A 23,222-nucleotide genomic window follows, 5' to 3' on the forward strand; every position below is an offset into this window, starting at 1 on the left:
TGCATACACTTCTTTTAGTTTCATCTTATTGGGAAACAAAAAGTTGCCATGGAAGCGCGTTACAGATGGAGAGTTCACAGCCACCTTGTGGAAAACTCTGAGAACAAACAACTCCAAACGCTTCCACACAAAGTATCATTCTAAATGCAGGATGAAGGTGAAACTGGAACTGCAATCACCCAAGCAGAAAAATCTGAATGCCCTGAGTATCTGGTACTTGTGCTGGGGACTTGACAATAACCAATTAAACTACACGTTAAACAGTCTGTGAAGAGAAAGCCAAACTGGCCTTTAAAAGCTATAGGTGCTGTTGAAATGCACCATGAAATGGTTAGCATCACACAGCAAAACAGCAGGTTTTCACCATTACAATTGCACACACAGAGTCCGTCCGTACATTGAAATATACAGTTTATTTTCTCCAAGTCAAGCAATACCATTTTTCAGTAGGTAAGTGTGAAGTGTTAAGCAGGAAAACTGTACATTTTCACTCTGGGCTGAGGGATCCGAACAACTGGATGAACACAGTGGAAGTCTTTCACTATACAAAGAGATCCTAAAATTGAGAACGACGTAAGGTGAAGAAGAAACAGCCATCTCCAGGATGCCAAAGGCAAAACATTAGCACCAGATTTTTTCAAAAAAGCAACAGTAGAGTTATTTACAGATTTACATACAACACTGGGAGGCAACCATCTGCAGGCTCCTGGGGTGAGAGGCTTTTAACAAGTTTTATAAAAGGAAAGGAGAAAATGGTGTCTACACAATCGTTCCGTGAAAAGGAAAATATATTCAGCATTCACGATATTGCTACTTTTATCAGAAAGAGCTAAATCAAAGTACTGTATACAAACACATTGTAATTATATTATTATTCACATTTCACATACACGTTTCAGAGTAACCACAATATGTAAAATCTTTAAAATGCCACAGATAAAACAATGCACACTTCTCCAAGCTAAAGACGAGCATAATTTATTCAGGAATTGTTTAGTTTTGGGATTGTTATGGCTAAGGGATAAGTAAGGACAAAAGGGATCGCTTGTCCAAGTAACATAGCAGCAAGTAATTGTGAGATGCCAAAGAGTAAATTTCAGAACTAGGAGGAAGAAACTAAGGTCGGCTGTAGGTCCTTTAACACGGTAGCTCCATGTGACCTCAACTCAGACAAAACAATTTCATTACAGGTTTGGTCCAGGTATATAACGCAGTGCACTACAAGGGGGTAGCGGTCCTTTTAACGTTTGCACCTGTCTGCAAAGGAATTGCTTCCAGAAGAGTTTTGCACCAACTCCTAGAGAGAACCTTTCCAGATCTCTCTCTGTGAATAAGATCATTCAGGTGAGAACAGGAACCTTCTGTGAATGCTGCCATTGCACCAGTGGTTAAAAAGGATGCTTTTCTCTCTCTTTTCAACATCAACTACTCCTATCTCTGACTGGTTTCACTACAGACTGGCATTCACGTTGGCCTCCAAAGTGGGTTCCTGTTGAGCAATCTGTTTAACTTAAGGAGAGATAAATGGTTTCCTTACTACAGTGAAAAGGAATATACAAAAGTCATTCAAGACTTTCTTGTGCCTACTCAACTCCATCTTTAAAACATGACATCCAGACACTACAGAATTTCTCTGTAGGTATCTGAGCAAGTCAGCATAACCTACTACTGCGCTAAAATACAAGTTAGCAGCTCTTCTTAGAGCTACTGGAAATCATACCTTACAGTCAGTGGCAGTATTACTAAAACACAGCCAGTAAGCTGATACTGCAAAACTGCATCCTCTCATTTATCGCTGCGTAATGAAAAAACAAACAAACAGAACCCACTTATGTTCACAGTTACAAAGCAGAGTTGCTCCAAGTAACTCACAGTATTTACATGGCAGACATTGCTTATATTGCATTTGGTAGTCTGAGAAAGTAGAAAGAAAGAACAGCAACACGAAGGTCAACTTCAGTATAATTTAACTGTCTGTAAGAAAAAGTCACAATGTTCAGTCATCAGAAGAGAACAGAAGCAGTATCTTTAGCCTACATTTATTTCCATAAAATGTAGCAGTTCGGAGAGAAGAAAGAGAAGAACATGCATAAAAAGCACAAGAAAGAGCAACCGAACTTCCTAAATAATTTAGATGAGAAATGTTTTGGAAAAAAATCAGCACAGCATTTCCAGCCTGTTTCTTCAATCAAGGCTAATTTAGTAAAGAAGGTGACATGTATTGCAGTGAGATGGCGTAAAATTACATCTTGTGAATTTAATTTTTTATAAAAACCTTCAGCAAATAGCAAGTAGGTGATATGCAAGCTGGTTTAAGAAGTGTTCAATTGAGACTGGCTTCAGAGTTACTTCTGTGAGGGGGAAGTGCAATCCTACATACAATATTACAAAGAAGTGTCTGATGCCACAGGATCAGAGTGACACTGTATTTCAGTAACCTGAATATATTAGCTAAAAGATGCACATTTCCCCCGTTTAATGTCTTAAAAAAAAATAATACTAAAAAGCCACTATATGTAGAGCTTCTGTACTTGTGTGCATTCAGAAACTGCTGTTGGGTTTCCCGACAACCTGTACAGAATCAGAACATAAAGAAAGTATACATTCTATTCTAAAAAATGCTTGCATGCACAACTGCCACAGGCTTTCAGCTTAATGAGTAGAAAGGTTAAGAGTCTATCCTTCTCTGTGGAGCTTTTTGTAACTTAAGCAATGACAAGTGGCTGTGGAGTCCAGCAATAAAAATATACTCTAAAAAATTAAATACATCATCCCAAAAATGAAAGATTATTGCTGTTGTGAAAGCTATTTTTCTCTTATGCACTTGTTTCTCTACTGGACACTCAGAAAAGCCAAGATATTCTTGGAAACGCCCCATCTCCTCCTTCTTCCCCATATTTCACATGCTCGGTCAAACCCTGTCCTCTCATTTGAGCCGTTCAGGTTGGAGGCTGTCGGTCAGACATTTAAGCTGCTCTTCCCCCAGCTTGATCTTATCCTCAAGCTCTCGCTGCTCTATGATGAGGGCAGACTTCATTTTCACAAAGTGCTCATAGTCTGCTAAGTTCTCCTCACTCAAGTAGTTTGCCAAAATGTCAAAGACAATGCGCTCTCGGCGGTCCAGGTTCTCCTTCAGTTCTTTTGCATCTTCATGTTGCTGGGTCAGCAGCTTCTGCTTCTCTACCAACGTCCGCTTAGGAGAGAAGAAGAACAGTTAAAAATTTACCGGGTTCACCAGCTTGAGACAACAGTTTCAGTCACCTGTCTGTTTTTACTGCAAAGACAAAGAATTTCCCATATGCACAGAGAGGTGGAATAAGATTGCTCCTTAAAGATTATTCTAATAAAGCATATTAATAAACAGGCATGGGACTTAGTGAAAGATGCACCAGGCCTTCTAATTAGCCTTAGCAGCACAAACTTTAAAGACTACTTAAAGACTACTGCACATCAGTGAGCTGAAACAGATATACATCAGTTGCAAACATATCCTGTGATGTTTTCTTGTACAGACCACTCAATGCTTAGAATGTAAAACTCTTAAGACTTCAGCTTTTTGTACACTGAAAATATAGATTAGCTCAAGGTTCAAGATAGCCACTGAAAGAATGGACAGAAATTATACATTATCAGACAGATCGGTTTGCCTTTGAGTGCACGCCAGGGAAAAGAAAACAAAAAACAAACCATTTCAAGTAATTTGCAAGCAGAGTTATCTGCTGCAAAGAGATGGAAAGTCTTCTCTCCAAAATTCTCCAGCAGCCAAGCCCACACTTGGGAGCAGAATACCTCTGCTGTTTGTGTACACATGGAGAAGCAGCAGGAGAACTGGAATTTGATGAACACAAGAGGTCATATATCAACCAGTTGCTAGCTCAGCTACACAGTAGTGTGCCTAGTTCTGAGGTGGGATGGTTAGTCCTTTTAAAAATCCCTGAGATTTAAGTTGTACCATTTCTTCTTACCATGCCTGTGACATGACTGAAATTAAGGGCATGTAGAAAGGCACAAGGCAAATGGAGATCCATCTCAAATTTGATTTCACCTCTGTCAAAGATGACTGACACCACAAAGCTTGCTCTGAAGAGTAAAGTGAAACATTACTAAGCTCAAGATGCCATTCTTGAGGAGAATCTTCGAGCAATGGTTAAATGGTTAATCAGGCCTACAGGTATAACAGCTTGTACACACCACACTGTCAGATGGGTTAGAGGCCGGTACCATCTGATGGACTTTAATTGATGAGCACAAAGCGGAGTGCAGAAAGCTTTTCTTTTTTTCAGTTAACATTGATTTGAGGCTCAATCCATATAAAGGATTATCTGAAGCTGCTCTGATGGAACTATTTTTAGCTCTTCCTATTAAGAGCCTTTCTCAGTATCTGCTGTTTTGAACCACAGCCACACGAAAAGGGGCTTCTTCCACCTATGTGACTTCCCAGCATCCATTTCCTAAACTGCTACCCTTAGTACTTGTCCTTAGTCTAGCAATAACAGGTTTTCTGAGCCTACATACCCAATCACATCCGTGAACTGCTCATTCAGTGCTTTAGGGTTCTCACTACACTCTGGTTTATGAACTTTGGTTGATAAAAAAAGTCATGGGAAGACATTGGTCTAGTTGTATAGAAAGAAGGGGGCTGGTGGCTATTTCAGATTAAATCACTTCCAGGAACAAAAGCTGAAACACCTGATATTGCTTCTCATAGCAAAAGAGACCTACGACAGACCACATAATAGACAGAATATTAATTCAACGGTGATCATTTGCTTGCTGGTGCCACTTATTTACAAGTCCACCGAACTGCTGGCTAGTTCCTAGAATGAGCATTACCTAGAGAAATGATTAATAGATAGCATGAACTTACAAATAACAAAACCCAAGCAAACACTGATCACTAGGGACACAATCTGAGGATGGAAGTAACCTCCCCTGTATTTTAGTCACATGATGCATTAATAATACACCAAATATAATCACGTGATCTACAAAATAACAAATGATGATCAAAAGAAGCCGTACATGCCAGCCTAAATTCAAAGATATACACATGTACTTCTGACAAATTATATTTACAGTCACAAGTACATGGGGACATAATCTGAGAAGTATCTCTGACTGACACTTCAGACATGCATCTGATGTTACTATGGCAAAACTACGGTGTCAGTGCATGAAAAGGCAAATAAGGATCGGAATATATTAGAGGTTTGGAATTTTGTCAGTCTACATTTGATAGCAGAAAACACAATTTCTGACCACCCATACTACACCACCAACTTACCTTTTTTTTCTTTTTTCTTTTTTTCTTTTTTCTTTTTTTTTTAGCTAAATAAGTTATTTTTATCAGCGCTCAAGTTACATTTCCTATGTGCTCATGTTATCTGGTAACTCTTCCCCAGCTTACACTCCCATCTTTGAACACATTAGGAAACTGCAACCACATTTAGAAAAAAATCTGTCTAGAAGAGGATTAAATTTCTCAAAGTTTCAGAAGCTTTGATCTGCCCTCTAATAAGCTGCCAAATTCCTTCCCTTTGCGTCTATCAAAAAGGGGTACGGACAGCCATTAAGCAGCTATGCTTGGCAGCAGCTACAGCCAAACAGCAAAAACACAGCTTCCAACCAGTTGCAGCACTTACTGATGAGACAATGGAGCATGCTGAGGAAAAAACATAAATCCACAGCACATGGGCAAAAAATCTGATACAATGCTGCTGGCACTTCAGCTCTCAGCTACAAGCCACAAATCCCACTTCACATTCATTTAACTGTACAGGCTAAACTGACTTGACAGATAATCTCTCCTATAGCTGAGTGCATATCTGTATCCGTAGCTATCTGCTTCCCAGCTAAGGCCTGCTGGGATCTGAAACTAAATGAAGCAGTCCACCATGTCCATAGGTAGAGTCCAAAAGGTAAGAGTACTGTGAGTGCTTCTGAAATACTCACATCTGCTGGGACTCCTTGATTACCAGGCTATTTTGGTTGGGTAAAAGATGTTCTGTACTGAAAAATCCTTTTTGTGGTGCCTCCCCCTATCCCTTCTTTATTTTTAAGACTAGTCCTTTCCTGCTAGGTGTAGTAGAGGAAGCTGGAGCACACAAGAAACTTCATCACAGTCTCACAATCTCTTTTTAAATCATGATCCTTGCTGAGTGTAAAGAAGTCTGAAAGCTTTCTGTATTTCAACACAAAGTCACACTTACTCCTTTTCCTATCTTTTGCACTGCCAAAGAGAACAGTATTTTTATCTCATTAGTTATGCTCTCATCAGTAGCTTTCTTGTTTTGTTAATATTTTTCTAAGGAGCTTCTTTTCCAATAGCCACCAAAAACACCACTTTTCTGCCAAGCCACTTGTAGTTTTAGTATTCCAAGCAAAAGCAAAACGAAGAGATAAGTTTTAACAAATCTAAGGAAAACGGCCTTGTGAGATGTATCCATTCATTATCCCTTCATATTTTAGATGAATTCAAGAAAAAAACCTTATCGGATTCATTAAATGTGGCCACATTCCTATTGTACTTTCTTACCCGCTCTTCAGGAGAGGTGTTTTCATCCAGGTTATTAAGAGCATTTTCCACCCGGGCCAGACGACCTGAAAGTGACAGCAGTAGGTTGACAACTTTGTCCAGGTCTCCAATAAACATCTTGAATTTGTCGAACTCATTTGGTTTGCAGACTTCTTTCACAATGGCCTCCACTTCCTCCCCCAGAATATTGTTTGCTTGGATGTCTTCCAGGAGTGTCTCCCGAGCTTCCCTCAGCACTTGCAGCTTCCTGCTAATGCTGTCAATAAGTTCTTGCTGTGGAAGATAAAGGGAGTGACAATTTATTAGCACTACTCAATTTTTCCCAACTTCTACTTCTGAAAATCATGTCAGAAATCTAGCACCGCCACGTGACTTTTTTAATACACTGAAACTCCCATGTGGCTTGAACAACGAGTACATAATACATAAATACATGTCTAAGGTAACTATAGCATCGCTGGATTCAAAGGTTCAGAACGTACATCTATAATGTTCAGCTAGAGACCTGTGTTAAAGCAACTCACCTTTGTGGAAAAAAAGATGAAAGATGTTTTTTTTTAAAGTAAGCATTACTGCTGCTCCTTTGAACATCTTCAAAGCCTACTACAGAGCAGTGTGAAGCACAGCACATGGTTCTTCTAAATACCGTGCCTGTAGCACCTTTCTGAAGAGCTACACTTCAAGAAGGTAAACAGCACCAGAAAAACAATCCCGTACTTTCCCCATGACAGCTAAAACTAGGGCGCTACTAAGCTTTTCATTCCTTTCTGCAGAATATTAATGTCCCCCCCCCCAAGCAGCAGTCCTTTCACACTCAGAAAATCTTACGAGTTATCACTGCCATACAGCATTTCTGTAGGGAATCCGTAATCCCTGTGGCACAGAACAGGAAACAAAATCTAGTTCTACAGCATACAAAGCAGCCCCGTGCAAAGTGGCTCTCAGCGAGGAACATACAATTTTGACTAACTGACTAATGCTGTCCTATGCCAGCCAAAAATTCTACTTAATTTGCAGTTTTGTCAGTTTCTCCTGTATAATCTCCCATTGCCTGGAATGTGCACGCCTCAGCTTGGAACAATCATTCTAGGTGGGTCACTGGTAGAGCCAGACCAAGAATCCCAACATCCTCCCTTAATGACCTGAGCTCCACCCGTGCTACCTCCCTGCATTTGGGTGAGAGGGCCTTGTCTCAGATATCCCCATTAGCTTTCAGTTGTGCATGAGGGGTGGAGCTCCTTACAGTCAGTTATCTACCCTAACATGACATGAATCACCCTCCAAAAATACCCCATTAATTTATATGTATATGCATATTTGGTGTTCATCTAATTTCAGGTATGAAAATTCCCCCAAAGCGTTCTTTAAACATATATCTATTATTGCCATTTATAAGGGAAAATTGAATAGGTTAATAAAATCATTACTCCATTCCATTCTTTAGGAAGCCCTTCTAAATAAAAATCTGATTGTAAGCCTTAACAATTACAGAGAAATATACTGGTAGCGGCTTTGGCTTTCAGTTGTCATGGGACAGTCATTGCCAACTTATTCTGGGAACAAAGAAAAGTGCCATCATACTCTGAGTAATTAAACAGCCTTTTTGAAGGTAGAAATTCAAACACGTGGATTATCTGGGCTGGTATTTCCCTTTTTGATTTAATATACTAGGCCAGGTTAATCTGGTTTTCAGTTATCTGTTAGTCTGGGTGTCCAAAAGATTAAGGTAGTAAGCAGTTCTGCAGTTGCCTGCTTTACTGACTGATTAATCTGCAGGATTTGATTTTTTTCACTCTCTCCTTTCAGTGCAAATGCACAGTTTGATTTAGATTATGTAGGTCACAGTGCCAGGCTCTTATTTCCCTCGGATGACATGCAGATGCACTGCTGCTGTTTTAACATACAGAACAACAGAATATTGTTCCACTCTACGTTACTATCTCAAATTTTTCATCTTTGTAGCTGTTCTGTGACTTTCACTAATGAAAAAAGATTGTAAATGTGCACAATGTTTACCAGTCAGGACTGACAGTCCAGATCAGGAATCCAAACAGGTTTCTTTCTTAAAAAATAACAGAAAAAAACATCCTCACAGAAACATCCTAATTATGCGCCTCCTAGTAGCTGAAACAAGGCTTTTTAAGGAACAGTTTTGGAGGCAAAAAGACACTTAGCCCCTCCTTAAGACGGTCATATCTTTTAAGATTTGGTTTATGATCACTGACTGCTTTCTGTCTGGGTAAAGCAGTCTTTGCATGCTGCAATTGTGAGCTCACCACATGCTCCGGCTAACCAGCAGAAAACCCGTATGATGCTCAATACTCAACGAGCCAAAAGATCTCCAATCTATATCTGAAAACTGGCAGATGAATAATTTACTCCTGTGAGTTCTCTGAACAAGAAAACAAAAGAACCCGATCAACTGCTGCTGATCTGACTAGCAACACAGAAAGCGGCAGAGCAGAGTGCTTCTCAGGTGCTTCACTCAGGTGCAGCTTAGCATGTTTTCATAATTACTCTCCTTTTAGCACACTGCTTCGTTTCACGTAAATCTCAGGCCTAAAAAAGAAACTAGTTTTTCCAAGTCACACCATCACTACAACTAATAAAAGAAAAAATAAATAGGAAAAAAAAAAAAAAATCGAATCATTTCAGGTTTGCAGAGCAGAAAGTCATTCTACAGCTGAGTGAAATTAAGATACTGATAAGACTAAAATTAGGAAATCAAGAAACAAGTTCTGGTTATGCATCTCCTCTAAAATAACTGAAGTCAACAAACTGTGCTACTGAAGTGTTCGGGTCCTTAATGAGTCTTTGTTAGGCTGTTGCTAAGTTGGGCCAAGCTGCATATCCTGGCTGTGTAATAAAGATGCCCTGACCCACTTACCATGAGTTATATATGTTTTCTGACAAGATTCAAGCTGAAAGCCCGCTGTACTGAGTGCTCCAATCCTACTGCACGCAGAGGAGCAGGGAGAGAAGTAAACAGCAACATTTGACAGTATATATAGACCGCGAAGATGGGAGAGCTCTGCTAAAAGCTCTTCTTTATTTCCCTTCTCATACAGCTAGTGGTGTATACTGAAACTGAGGACTAGGGGGAAGAAAATACAAAGGGGAATATGCTTTTCTTCTTTACAGACACAGATAAAGAGTGGCTTTGCTTACAAATTTGTCTTGTTTGTTGGGCATTCAAGAGAGGCTTAATTTTACCTTCAGTTCACCTCCATTACATATTAAATGAGAAGCAAACTAATTGGAGCAAAAACACTAAACATGACCATCAAATGCAGCAGCAAAAAAAAATGAATTATTCCAAATGCAGTGAAATGCTTAATTTGTCTAAGCAGTACAGCTGTCAGATGCAGGGTCTCTGGCGAGAGGGCAAGGGCAGCTCTCCAGCAGCAGCCATGTCATGCCCCTGGCAGAACATGCTGTAGTGAGCCGTGCAATGTGGCGGGGGCAGAAAAAGGGAGAGAAAGACAAGATTGGTCACAGAAAACACTGAAGCAGAAAACACAGAAAACTCCTCAAATAATGCGGGAATTGTATGCCACTGAGGCAGGAGTAAGAGTCCCCTATGGAATGTCTCAGCCTTCGTGTTAGCGACTAAATATATTCCTAGTGTTTAATTCATATATACTTCCTTGAGACTGAATCACAAAATTGGAAGTTGATTATTAAGCACAGAGCTGACTTGAGCGAAAAAAAATCAATCGCCACTGCATTACTGGCTTAGGCAAACAGAGTTAAAATTCATCACTTTTACTGAACAAACAAACCATTTCCTTCAGCTTATCTGTACTGAGAGCTACATTAAATTTTTTTTATGCCAAATTATAAATGAGATGAGGGTGGTAACTTTAATACAGAATAGCACTTTCTGAAATATTCTGGAATGCCAGAATATTGTTATTTTCAGACTTGGCATACTATGTTGACCTTAGAGCAGAAACACCCAAGGATGGGAGTGAGGGTGGGGATGAACAAGAGTCAAGAAGCCTCCCTCCCTTGTGATGAATAACTTCCACGGCATCCAGCAATGTGATTAGCTCTCTCCATCCGCTACTACTTCTGTTTTGTGAGGCAGGAGAAACCCAGAGCAAAGTGGTTTGCTGCTCATAAAAACAAATGAGAAAATGAGCAGGGGAAAGGAGGAGGAGGGAAACACCTTCTCTCTCATGACACACTGAAATCCCTGACCTAAATCTTGAAAATGTATAGCAACTAAAATTCACCACTAATTACAGTGGGATGAATAAGCATTAATGTTTCTTTGTGCACAATGAGAGAAATTAATAATATCTCAAATGAAAAACAGTCATTGAAAACAAACCTCTCTAAAGGTCTCCCCTTGGGCCCTTCAAAAACGTATCTCAGGCTGAAGAAAGCACCCAATGTGAAATTCCTAAATTCAAAGTTGGACACTTATTCTCCCCCCTCTCCACCTCCCCTGCCCTTCCAGTTCCCTCTAAAAACAAACTGACTTTTCAAGTGGCCCTGTACAACTGGAAGACCTTCTTTTATCTAGAGTTCCTATGCTATCAAATCATTGTTTAATGAAATGCATGCGACTTTAAGAGCATCGCACTAACCACTTAGAAATGTCTTTTACCTTCTTTTCTGACAAATCGTGATCCAGCTCATCTTCAGAATCATCTTCACTCTGCTGCTGTTGCTGCTGCTCTTGCATGTCCTTCATTTTAATCAGCAGTTCAGCCTTTGGTGCAGATGTGCTGTAGTAAGTAGAGTTGGTTGTCAGGGAGATGGCAGATGGCGCATTCTGCTCTTCTTTCCTGGTAAAAAGTCAAAACTCTCATTAAGTGTCTTGACATCCTAATCACTGAAAAGAAAGGACAATATTCTCAAGCCATCATTTCACCAACAAGCAGAGGGCTCAAGCGGAAAGCAATTATGTATGGAAACAGGATAAATAAATACTGTCTGTGAATAAAATGGGTGTGAATTCAACAAATACCCACTCAAAAAGAAAACTGAAGTAGTGAAGAAGAGCTTTCACAATTAAAATGATGGAAATGGAACTAGGACATTCCAAATTGAATTCATAGAAACACAGAATAACCAAGGTTGGAAAAGACCTCTATGATCACTCAGTCCAACTGTCCGCATATCACCAACAGTTCCCACAAACCATGTCTCTCAGTTCAACATTTGAACACTTCTTGAACTCTTCTAGTGGAAAACTCTTATAAAAGTTGCAAGGTTAAACAGGGAAACCTTCATTTCTACAGGAAAATTCATGCACCCTGGACAGCAGCTTGACAGGAACTACTGGTCTACAGAAAATGATACTCACTTCTCTTCTGAAATCTTTGGAGAAGGAACTTTTGGAAGGAGCTTCCTGCGCTGCTGAGCTTCCTCTAGGAGGTGTTCATCTTTTGGGAATATTCCAACCATCAAATCCATCGCTGTTTTTATTTTCACATTAGGATCCAGAATGTCTGCTAGAGATTTATCTCTTCCCACAATCTCTCTGGCTAGTTCCTCTGATTTCAAGTCTTCCAATGTTTTCTCTTTGGCCTTTACATAGCTGACTGCTGGCACAGCAGCACTGCCGTCTTTCAAGTTGTTCCCAGGTTCTTCAGCTGGTTGAGGGTCAGTTGGCTTGGTTTTGGTTTCTGGCTCTGGCTCTACACCTTGCCTGGTGTAAGCACAGAATCGTGAATAGGATTGCTCAGAAGTGCTGAGTGTTTTAATTTGGTCCTTTTCCAAACCACTGGGTAAAGCAGGTGGCTCCATTGTACTCACAAGACTTTGCCGACTCTCCTTTTCTGCACTGCTCTCTGAATGAACTATCTTGATGGGAACCATTTTCACTGTAGTATTGTTGTCTATAACTCTTTCGATTCTAGAAAATGAGGAAAATTAATTAGAAACTTAAGAACCTTATATCTTAGTCCTTATATACAAATCAGGGGAAGCCCGAATATAAAAACAGGCAGATGAAGGATCTAAGTAATAGAACATTCCTTACACCACATCTCAAACCCTGAAATTGTGTGTTCTTTTTTTGCCTACACATTCTTAATAGCATTAGTTCATTTGTCAGTAATTCTAATATCAGTTTGGCACGATATTCACTGAACAGGACTTCTGTTCATTTTTGTGAACACAAGGGTCCAGCCTCAGGCCCTAGTTTTCAGATGGTGCTGTTGAACAATCCTTCGCTGCCACACATTCAAAGGACAATGTGCCTTGAGTTCAAACTCACTGGCTTCTTGCAGACTCAACAGCAACTTCAGCTTTTGGCCTGACGAGTTATTCAGCTGTCCAGGAAGTTTCTGCTGTACATTAATTCCTAGCTCTACCAAGGAAAAGACAGCAGACCAGATGGAAGCATCCCACACTCTAGGCCTTTGCTGAGCTGCAACAGTCACGCACTAAAAACCCAGAAATCACTCAAAAAATAACTATATGATTAAAAAAAAATCTGTATTTGTATAATTTCCTGTGAGATACAAAAGTTTAGTAATTAAATCCCACAGCTGCATCCTAGTTTTTTACCTAAAGGAGTAAAATCAGCTACACTAAAGGACAACATACACAATTCTCCTTATTCCTTTTAAAGGAAGTTTATAGCCAAAATTGGGCACTGTGTAATACAAAGGGTCACCTTGGACATTCAAGAAAGAAAGCTACTTAAAGAGGTGGCTAAGATTTTAAATTGGACAATAACATGTTAAATAACATTACTAAAACATTTGTACTGTATGTAAACCATATAAGAAACTAAAATCTAGTTTGGTGGTTTTGAGTTTGCAGAAAGTTTAAAATTATTGTCATAATGCGGGTTTGGAAGCCCTACAGCAAGTAAAGGAACATTGCCTACTAGCTAAAATATCTAGTTTCATCTGGCTTGCTTGCTTGCCACCTTCCATATAAGTGACCAAGACATACTACAGCTTGTTTCCTCTAAACATGGGTGTGTCACTTTTCTTAAATATAAACTTATACTTTTCCATGCTGTACTTTTCTCTTGCAAAGAACAGAAAAATCCGACTTTGTCTTTTCCAGAAGAAGCATCTTATATTTGAAAAGTGTATTTGCTTCCAAATAGCCTCCCAGTAGACATTTACTTTCCTCAAGTGCTTCGGATGCACGGGTTTTGCACACATTTGGGGCAGATTTTCTATCCTGTGTTGAACACTAAGCAATTCTCACAGGTTTCCAAGCAAGCTTAGATAAGGCAGTGTGGTACAGCAGTGATAGCAATGCAGGCACAAGCCACCATTTACTATTAATGTTTTGACATAGCCAAAAGAACACTTCCTTAAATGTGCAGTTCTACTCTGCACAGCCTTTTTCCTTGGCTCCTCCACTGCCGTCAGATGAGGGTTTTTGCATTCAGAATGACTGTTATTTTCAAGAGCTTGCTCTCATCTCTGCTTTTCAGTCTGAGCTCCCTGTAAGTATGATTGTTCTCTTCATGCAATCTGCTGAAAATGTTCTTGGCTGAATCACGTTAAGTCACCCCTTGCCCTATAATTTATTTTTTTTAATTAAAGCCCACACCTTTCAGATCCAACAAGACTCCAAAAGGAACATATTTTAAATGTGGGGGCATTACAAAATCTGTGCATAAATGTGAGAGAGGCTGCTGGAGGACATTAGATTAGTTGATGGCAATTCTTTACCTAAAGTGATCAGCATCTCTTTTGGAACTCTAGGTACTTTCCTCTCAGCGTCGCATAAGAGTGTATGAGTGTATGTTTACTGGAAATCGACTGACGCACTCTTTTCAGCTTTATCACAGCTAAAGATTCTTTGCTGAAAGTAACTGGGTTCTTCTACACATGCTCAGTATTTTCCCACACCACACCGTCTACCTAAAAAGCTGCAGGAAGCCTTGCACACTGACTCAGTTTACCTTGTTGATAAACAAGACACCTTCCTCAAAGAAGAGTAAAAGCAGCTACCTGCTGGCAACATCAAATACTGACATGTCTGAGAGCTCACACACAGGGAACTAATAGAAGTACTAAGTCAAAACGAATTAATCACATATTAATCTGAATCTACTTGACATTTTACTCATGTGAAATAAACGTCATACAGAAGGTTCAAGATTTTATGATCTTAAAATGAAAGATATGCTGGGTTAAGCTCTTTCAAAACTGCTTTCAAAATACCATTCAGATACAGGCATGTAATAAAGCCACCTCAGTGTGCATTTGAGCACTAAAGCTGGGTGAAAAGGAAGCCTGCATACTATTAGCTTCTTTTTGCATCCTTTATGTCTATTCCTAAAACAGAACCTTACAGAAGTCACTACTGTCACCTCCCTTAGCAGATGGGTGCCAGAGATCACACAACACCACCCCACACTTTGCTTAGGATACTGTATTCTCTCTTTGTCTTAAAAAACACCGCAGGGAGAAATTTCATTACTACCTCCTTTTTGAAGAGGAAAATTGTCAAGGTGTGCTTAACATCCACAAAGTAAATTGAGTTAAATTTGCATCCAACATCTCTCACTCCTCTCAACCTCCAAACTCACTTCATCAAGTCAGGCCTTCCAGCTTGTTATCCAGGCAAAAACAGAATGAGAACTGATGCTGGCTTTAAGAGATTTGTTAAAAGACAAGTCACTTTCTGCTACTGAAAATAACCAGGAAAAAATAGAAAAAAAAAAACCCACTATTTTATGCTTTCCATGTCATAAGGCATTGGAAAACAGGGTGACTGAGTCTATTCAATCATTTGCACTATAGTAAAGAAAAGCAACTCCAACTGCTTTTGCACAGAGAAACAATCTTGCATTCATACAGCTTGGATTTTTATTTTCATTCTTTAACCATGAATTATAGTGCTGAAAGAATAATGAAAACTAATATTCTTGAGCTTCATGGACAAGTTCATTATCTGGCAGGAGAATAACCTTTTATGATATGAGCAACATATGACAATCACAGAAATCTATTAATTTCAGCTGGCTTGTCTAATCATGAGTTTATCTAGACGGATATTCTCTTGCAGAACCTTCAACCCACTTCAATACGAATAGCACTGCAGTCCCCTCAATAGACTACTCGGAATGCCAAATTTCATTGTAAAAAGAACATGAAAATAGTCTCAATTTGGCAGTACACCTTACTGTGTGAGCTTCAAACCAGACATGCTCTCACAAAGATTACAGCTTCCCTTCCCATATCTGCTTCTTTGTCCCTACACTGATCCATATTCACATGGAGCCTGAGGTAGAGGAAATGACAACGGTAAGCAAATGTTCTGATTCTATCCAGACGTACATTGGAAAATCCATTAGAATCTAACCTTCTGTTTTCTACTGTCTACCAGCTTTAACTCCTCAGCAGCATCCCTCGTTATTAAGCATCAGCCAACTAAAAGAAACGCCAGACCAGCTGAAGGATTTTAGTAGAATTTCACAGAAGTCTTAAGTCTTTTTAGGATATACTAGAAATGAACCCAAAGGATGTGCTTTTAGCAAAGAAATACAACAGTCAACCATTAATAATGCCTACGCGGGCATAAGGGTATTAAAATAATGAAGTAATTAGGGCTAGTACCTGGCTGGGTTGTCATCCTGTACAGACACAGGAGGTTTATCAGTGAGCTTCTGTGGTGCAAACTGAGGAGAAGGGGACCTTGATGTCTCCATGTGAGGTTTCTGAAGGTACCGATACTTGCTGGAAGTTAACACAGATTCAGACTTAAGGTGCGTTTTTTCTTCTAAGTGCTGACAAACATTCTCTGTGGATGATGCCTGCAGAAGTTCCTGTGGATTATCACTCTTTAGTTTTCCATTGAAAACTGTGGGACTCTGACAGAGAGATGAATGACTCGTAAACACTTGAGCAGAACTGGGGGAAGAGGATGGAAAGGGGTGGCTGGGCGCTGCCAGCAAGGATTCAGAAGAGGCACCAAGCGATGGTGCAGAATTATCTGGTCGCCTGTATTTATCTCTTTTAGGTGGTGGAGGCCTCTGAGGAGCAGGTCCACGTTTCTTATTGAGCAGAGCTGGCTCTGTTCTGTGATTTTCCTCTCCGGCACCCTGGGACAGATTGGAGTGGTTCTCGTTCAAGGACTGTGGCTCAGAACACGCGAGATGAGGCAAACTGCAGTCCTTGCTCTTCTCATTCACGTTTTCCTGAGAGTATCTGTAATCACTAGGCAATGTCCCAGATCTCCCGCGGCTTTCGTGAGACAAAACCGCCGGCTCTCTTGCATGCAAAGGTCTGACAGATGCCTTCCACTTGTGGCCTATATTCTGTTCCAGCTGATCCCTTTTTTCCCTTGGGTTTTCTCTTAGGGCCCCGATACCAGCTTGCCTAGGGAGAAGAAAACATCATTAGCATGCTGCTGTTTTATTTCTGTGAGGCCACAGATGATCTAGGAAGTCTGAAAGCTTGAGCACCGAGATCACATCAAACATTTAATACTAACTCCTGCAATTCAGAGTAAGTATACGGCACAAAAACATTCTCAGTGTTCTTAATCTAACATGATGAGTCAAAGCATAATGTCATGCTAAATTAGGGTATGCAGTGTCACAGGATGCAACACAACCCTGAGTTAACCTGAGGCACTGCAGTGTACATGGAAGAGCTAAATGCATAGCAAAGCTGAAGCACTAATGTATGTGGCACAGCCAAACGTGCAAATGTCTTTCTTCCATTTCTAAAATGTAATTCCACTTCTGCTCCAGAGTCACCAACAAAGTGCAAAAAACATGTTTCTTCTGTACATGCAAAATTAATACTTGGATGTCACTTCAAATAAGAACTGAACATTGTGAATTTAAATTAGAAACTTTTGAGGTTGGATTTTTAGATATGCAAAACTGGAGAAAAATGAAGTGCAAACAAAACGTTTGCTGAAGCTAAATGTCAGCATAAATGACAAACAGTGGCCAAAAAGGCCTTATTCTACATGGTGATATTTTTTATTTTATTCCAATTGTGTACTCTATGTGTAGCTAGGAAATGGGCTACAGCAGCTCCGGGCTTGTGCTCTGCCACAAGATATGCAGTTCATTTGTCTTCACCAGACAGAGACAGATTGAAAAAGAAGGAAAGAAAGAGAAAAAATAAAGTATCTCTGGAGCCCTGAAAGGAGGCAGGTTTGCCCTCTGCTAAGGAAGGCTGAGGAGACACTGAGAGATTAGAAAAGAAGCTGCTTAGAAAAGTAAAAAGCTTTAGAGAACTACTAATGCCTCGTGCTACTGACAGCTCTGGGCTCTGCATTTTGATGGGTCCATCCTTTAGATGTGCACTGCCCAAGCTGACCTTTGAGAGGACTGCGAAAGAGCCATCTTTCCCAGCCTATTTGTGAAGTAAGGTTAACTGCGATTTTCAATATAAGCAAGTTACTGAGCTTACCACACCAGTTTTGAATGTAAGTATGTAGGTGGTTAACACCAGTATATACGAAAATTATATTTGACTTAAGAGAAGGTTCATATGAGAAAGAGTTAAGAGAAAAATTCATATGAATTTTTACATGTCAGTAATAAAAACAGCGTTGTCCTTCTACGAGAGATGCCTTTTTTCAGTGTACTTCCCAAGTCTCTCTCAGGCAGTGTTAAATTTTTAAACTCCAATTCAACATGTACATTTTGATTTAACACGAATTAAGAGCTGAATATTGTTTCAAGTCAAGTCTCCTCACACTGCTCTTAACTAAGTGCATCTGGTTCAGAAAACTTCAAGTTGCCTGACAAATTCTGAGTCAATTCTATTTTATAAAGATAGTATTTACTGACTGTCATTTTAACGTCAGACTAAGGACAGTGTTGTTAAATTAAGTGTTTTAAGGCCAGAAAGACCAAGACCCAAGCCTGCTATTCAGATTTGGTTATGTGGCATCACTGGAGTCAGATGGTTTTCCCTATGGTGCAGAACTGGGCCAGTAAATGGTTCCTCTAATTTCAATGGAAATATTTACCAAATGAAGTCTTCAGGCCTTAAGTGCGAAGCACTGTGTTTAAATCAGCATTCTTCCTTGTCTTGATAACCTATGCACAGCATAATTTTCTTCTAGTTAACCTGTGCCAAGAAAAAAATCATGCCTCCCTATTCATCTTCACATACATGAGCCATATTATTACACAGTATAATAGCTGCGCTTAAGTGCACATAAAAATCAAGGGCATGGCACAAAAATGTTGCAAAGACAAATGACATGCACTACCTCAGCCAGTCTGCTAAGTACACATTGAGTTTCACATGCACATCAGAAGTGGGTGTGCTGGTGGAAGCAAACAGGAGCACACCACTAATCTGACACGTTTACATACCCAAAGCAAGTAGCAAAATTTGTTTACTGTTACCCTGGCTCACAAAGTATGAATGCTCTGGTAGTCCCGTCACCTTACAGAAATAAAGTTCAAGGAAATAAGGAGGCACAGCACAGATGAATTTAGATACACTATGGTTGCAAATGTGGAGATAAGTGATTCCATACATGCTTTCATACACTTTCCAGAAAATCAAACGTTATGCAGTTCCACAGAAAATGGGTTTTGGAAAAGGTGCCTACATTCAAAACTGAAGCTAGTTTGCATTCAGTGTGGGTGGATCGTCATGCAAAACATGCTTATCACCTTATTTTGGAAAGATTTCAGCTTACTGTTCAAGAAAGGAGGAAAAGAAAGCAAGCTTCAAGCCCCAGGAGAACACAGTAGAAAGAACCTGCAAAGGTGTTAGATTATTAACAGTAGAAAGAAGTCCGCTGAGCTACTCAGCATTTGTCTACGCTTCATGTAATGATATGCCCCAAACACAGCCAATTCAGAAATGAGGCTCACTGAATTATTTAGGGATAACATACCACCGAAACAACCTCATGTACAAGCAAACATCACAAAGGAAGGGATGCAGTAAGAATATGACTTCTGATTTAATTATGGCTTTCATTCTAGACAACAAAAGGTTCGTAATAAAAAACTTTAAAGTATCTTCAAACCCAAAGCTTCCCAATCCCCATGACACAGTGCCACAATAGCCAAGTGCCTAAGACCTTCCAACACAGTGAAGACAGGATGGCTACTGCCATGTTTCTCATCCTTGGCAGGCTGTGATGGTCCAGGTTTGATAGCCGGGCTTCTCATACTGTGCACTTACCCTGAACTGTAAAGAAAGTATAATCAACAGATTTATGCTGATGGTACTCAGCAGTATTCAGGAAGAGTGAATCTAGCACAGAGGGCTAACACAAACATTTCCTACCGTTCCTGCTTTGGGTATTCAAGGCATGAAAGTGCCCAAGGTGATTGAGTACAGGAGATTTCATATACCTAAACTGGGGTGGAGGTGGAACAAAAGTGCTTCCAACAGAAAAAGAAAAAGGGAATCGCTTTGTTTCCAAGAACCTTGTTTAGAACAGGGTTCAGCTCTCCCAGGGGCTCACAGCCATCCATCAGCTGGTTAAGCTCTGTGGATCACGTGTTTCCATCGCTGGTTACAGTCACTCAACAGAACAATGAAGCCCACCACAACAGTGGAAAGATAAATCTTAAAAAATGACATTAATATTTTCTTTCCAAATGGAGAAGCATATCTCCCAGCTTCCTTTCAGCTTTGTTAGCTCCAGGCATGCACACTGAGTGCTGAAAAGCCATAGAAATTCTCAGGGAAACCAACCAAGCCTCCTCTTCAATCCTGCCACCTGCCAGTAATAATATAACAACAATGTACAAGATACACATGCACATGCTAACAGGAGCATGCTGGTGGAGTCAGTGGGCAATTACCAAAATGAATCATTAGCTACAGATGCCTATCAGATGGATAACATTTTTGGTTGTCATAAAAAAGAACCCCAAACTACTTCCTCCTTTTGTCCCATACTCAGGTCTTGACAAAAATAAAAACACAGAACAAAAACACAGGACAAAAACGTAGAATGATCTGATTGAATGTTGTATCTCAATAAATGTGAATCAATCCAATCAATCCAACACATCCAATTCGTAGCTATCTTCTTATCTAACAATTCCTTGAGAATGCTTCAGGTCAAGCCAAACAGTGCCACAAGATGATCCAACTTGAAAATCCCAGACTAAATGACCTTGGCAAAAACTGATCAGCAAACATTTTAAAAATGTGCTGTTTGTTAAAGACCTCAACTACATGCAGAAGTGTAACTATAAAACTTAAGAATGGTTATGTAAGCAACAAAGTGTACTCTGGTACCTTAACTGGCAAAAGAAAACAAATGGAGTAGCTGTTTCTGATTTAGCTTAAATTCCTTTTGAAACTCTACAAGCTACCCTAGAAAAAAGGCTTTCGTACTGAAGCAAAAATCCTCCCTAAGAGTCCTCATTCTACAACAACCCCCTCCATACTCAAGGCCACAGTTTTGCAATCCTTTCAAGCTGATCTAAATGCAGATATTTTGCCTAAAGAGGCAGTCACAGTCTACCCCAATTTTGTCTTCCTGCTCTCTTCATTGTATTAACTGTAGAAACTTCACAGCCCCACAGAAAATTGGATGAAGGAACTGACCTGGCTCAAAACAGATAATTATGTGGCTTACAGCAATTGTGAAACAGCCTTTGCTTATGCCAAAACCCTGTTTATAGGCAGAGTCTTTGCTGTTATGCCGCTTTTTCAGCTGTGAACTTTATGTGCTGAAACTATGCTTTCATTGTGTATTTGCATAGCACTTTGCACAGTGGGATACGAAAGCACTTGTGCAATAGCCTGCAAATAAAAAGTACTTTCTCCTACCCAGTACAATTCTGCCTGAGACCACGACGGGATGCTACAAAGTCAGAACAGGAAAAAAAGTTACCACAGAAAAAAGTTGAAGGCCTACCTGTGAGCCAGATGTTTAACATCACATTTTAATCCATACTCATACAGTCAATGCAACCTAAGAGATTCATCTCACACTAAAGTAGCCTCTACAAGCTCGCTGTCCATTGGTAGGAGATCAACTGTTGGCAGCTCCATGCCAAGCGGGACACACTAGGCCAACTCAGGCCACTCCAGACACCTGTGTTTCTCCAACTGAATCAAGCTCAAGATTTCTATGGATTACACCCACAGTTGGTACTTCACTTTCATGCAGATGTTTACTTAGATTAGGGACTTAAATCCTCATCTGAGTCCCATGCACTCTTTCTTTCAGCAGCTCCAGTAGCAGCCATTAAGGCTTTGACTCTCAAACTGGTTTTGCTGTAACAATGGTAAATAGACAGTGACACTATAACACCACAGTCTGAATGTCCAATACAAGGGAAATTGTTACCAGTGATCCATTTTTCTCACAAGCACTGTGTCTGCTGTTAAGACTGACTCTGTAGAGTATGCACTATGCACTACATAGAGGATATGAAAACAACTCCAGAGACAACAAATCAGACCTCGGAATATGAAGTGATGCAGAAATTTTAAACAAATTCAAAGAATAGAGGATCCTCTGGAAAATATGTAATTCAATGGCCATGATGATGATTGTACAACAGCAATTACTTCTAAAAGAGGAACAAAAGTCACTGCAAAGTAGAGCTGTTCACTGCCTTGGTCTGAGGAGACAGATGATGGCAACTAACATCCCAGAGCCACTACCCAAGCAGAAGGTCTTAAAACGAAAACATGCCTTGAGATTAAAAGAACAATTAATGCTGATCTCTTGTTCTCTCTCTCTCTCAAAAAGATGCCCTGATATGCAGCAAAAGACAACACAAGGTACAAAACCAGCAAGATATTTCACAAAGTTCACCCCACAGCACATCACTGTTACACTACAACCCACTTACCATGATGTACCCTGTTTTCCAATTCCTTTTTACAGTGCCTGTTAATGTTACCTGCATCTGATGGCACCTATCTGTTCAGTCACACTGGATACTGCTTAGCTGTTGCACCCAATGTGATAAAACAAAATACCACTCCAGCTTAACAACCCCTATGTAAACACCTGGCTTTATCACAGAAATATGATAACAGGTCCTCCTCATCACTCTGCCCTACAAGAATTTTGCTCATGTCCTGCCTGCATGGCAACATACATGACAATGGATTTTCATTTCACATTCCTTCTAAAAGCATTAGCTCTCTCCCCATGAAAATCAGATCTAAATTTAACAGTAATTCTGCAGCCTGTAAGCAAAGACACGATATTGACGAGTAAAATGTAGGCCAGTCAGTCAGGGATAACAGCACAATGCACAGGTCCACAGGAAAAACAACAACAACAACAACAAATGTGATTGGAAAGATTTTTTATGCAGCATAGGAATCTTTATGCAGGAGGGAAGAATACTGTAGGAAAGGGGAGAGGGAGAGATGTTATTCTTTCATTAGATCAAAAAATAACAGCTCCTCCTCCATTTTGCAGCACATGAAATATCAGTGACAAAAAAAATCACGTTTTTATGGCTGTTTTCTTACTTCCTTTATCCACTGCATGTCTGCCCTAGCACACAGTGGACTGCCTGCATGGATTTAAAATGACTTCTGCTCCCATGAGCAAACCAGTTAATATGCTCTGCACTTACACACTGAATTCAGTCACTAGAATTTCCCAACAGTATAACCAGAGCCATCATATTATAGAAATGGCAACCACTGCAGAGACAAAAGGCAATACTTTCAAAGAATGCTAACAAGGAAATCACATTCCTGTTAAAAATAGCTGAAAGAAAAAAATGATTTCTTTTGGTTATTTATTCAAAAAAGCTACATTCCAGTTGCCATTC

At 39.9% G+C, this 23,222-nt stretch overlaps 1 protein-coding gene across 2 annotated transcripts in view; it reads right to left on the reverse strand.

Annotated features, from left to right (window-relative positions):
- Positions 1 to 394: 394 nt before the first annotated feature.
- The window catches only part of SHROOM2 (shroom family member 2), a 110,497-nt gene continuing 87,669 nt past the window's right edge, over positions 395 to 23,222 (reverse strand). For both annotated transcript variants that reach the window (XM_015886877.2, XM_015886870.2), the window contains 5 exons: positions 16,084 to 16,845; positions 11,853 to 12,404; positions 11,151 to 11,331; positions 6,536 to 6,808; positions 395 to 3,193 (listed from right to left, as the gene is read on the reverse strand). In XM_015886877.2, the coding sequence (XP_015742363.1) occupies positions 2,927 to 3,193; positions 6,536 to 6,808; positions 11,151 to 11,331; positions 11,853 to 12,404; positions 16,084 to 16,845 (2,035 nt within the window). In that variant the 3' untranslated portion in view covers positions 395 to 2,926. The remainder of the gene's footprint in view (positions 3,194 to 6,535; positions 6,809 to 11,150; positions 11,332 to 11,852; positions 12,405 to 16,083; positions 16,846 to 23,222) is intronic.

The sequence above is a fragment of the Coturnix japonica genome, chromosome 1 (genome assembly GCF_001577835.2).
Source record: "Coturnix japonica isolate 7356 chromosome 1, Coturnix japonica 2.1, whole genome shotgun sequence".
Classification (NCBI taxonomy): domain Eukaryota; kingdom Metazoa; phylum Chordata; class Aves; order Galliformes; family Phasianidae; genus Coturnix; species Coturnix japonica.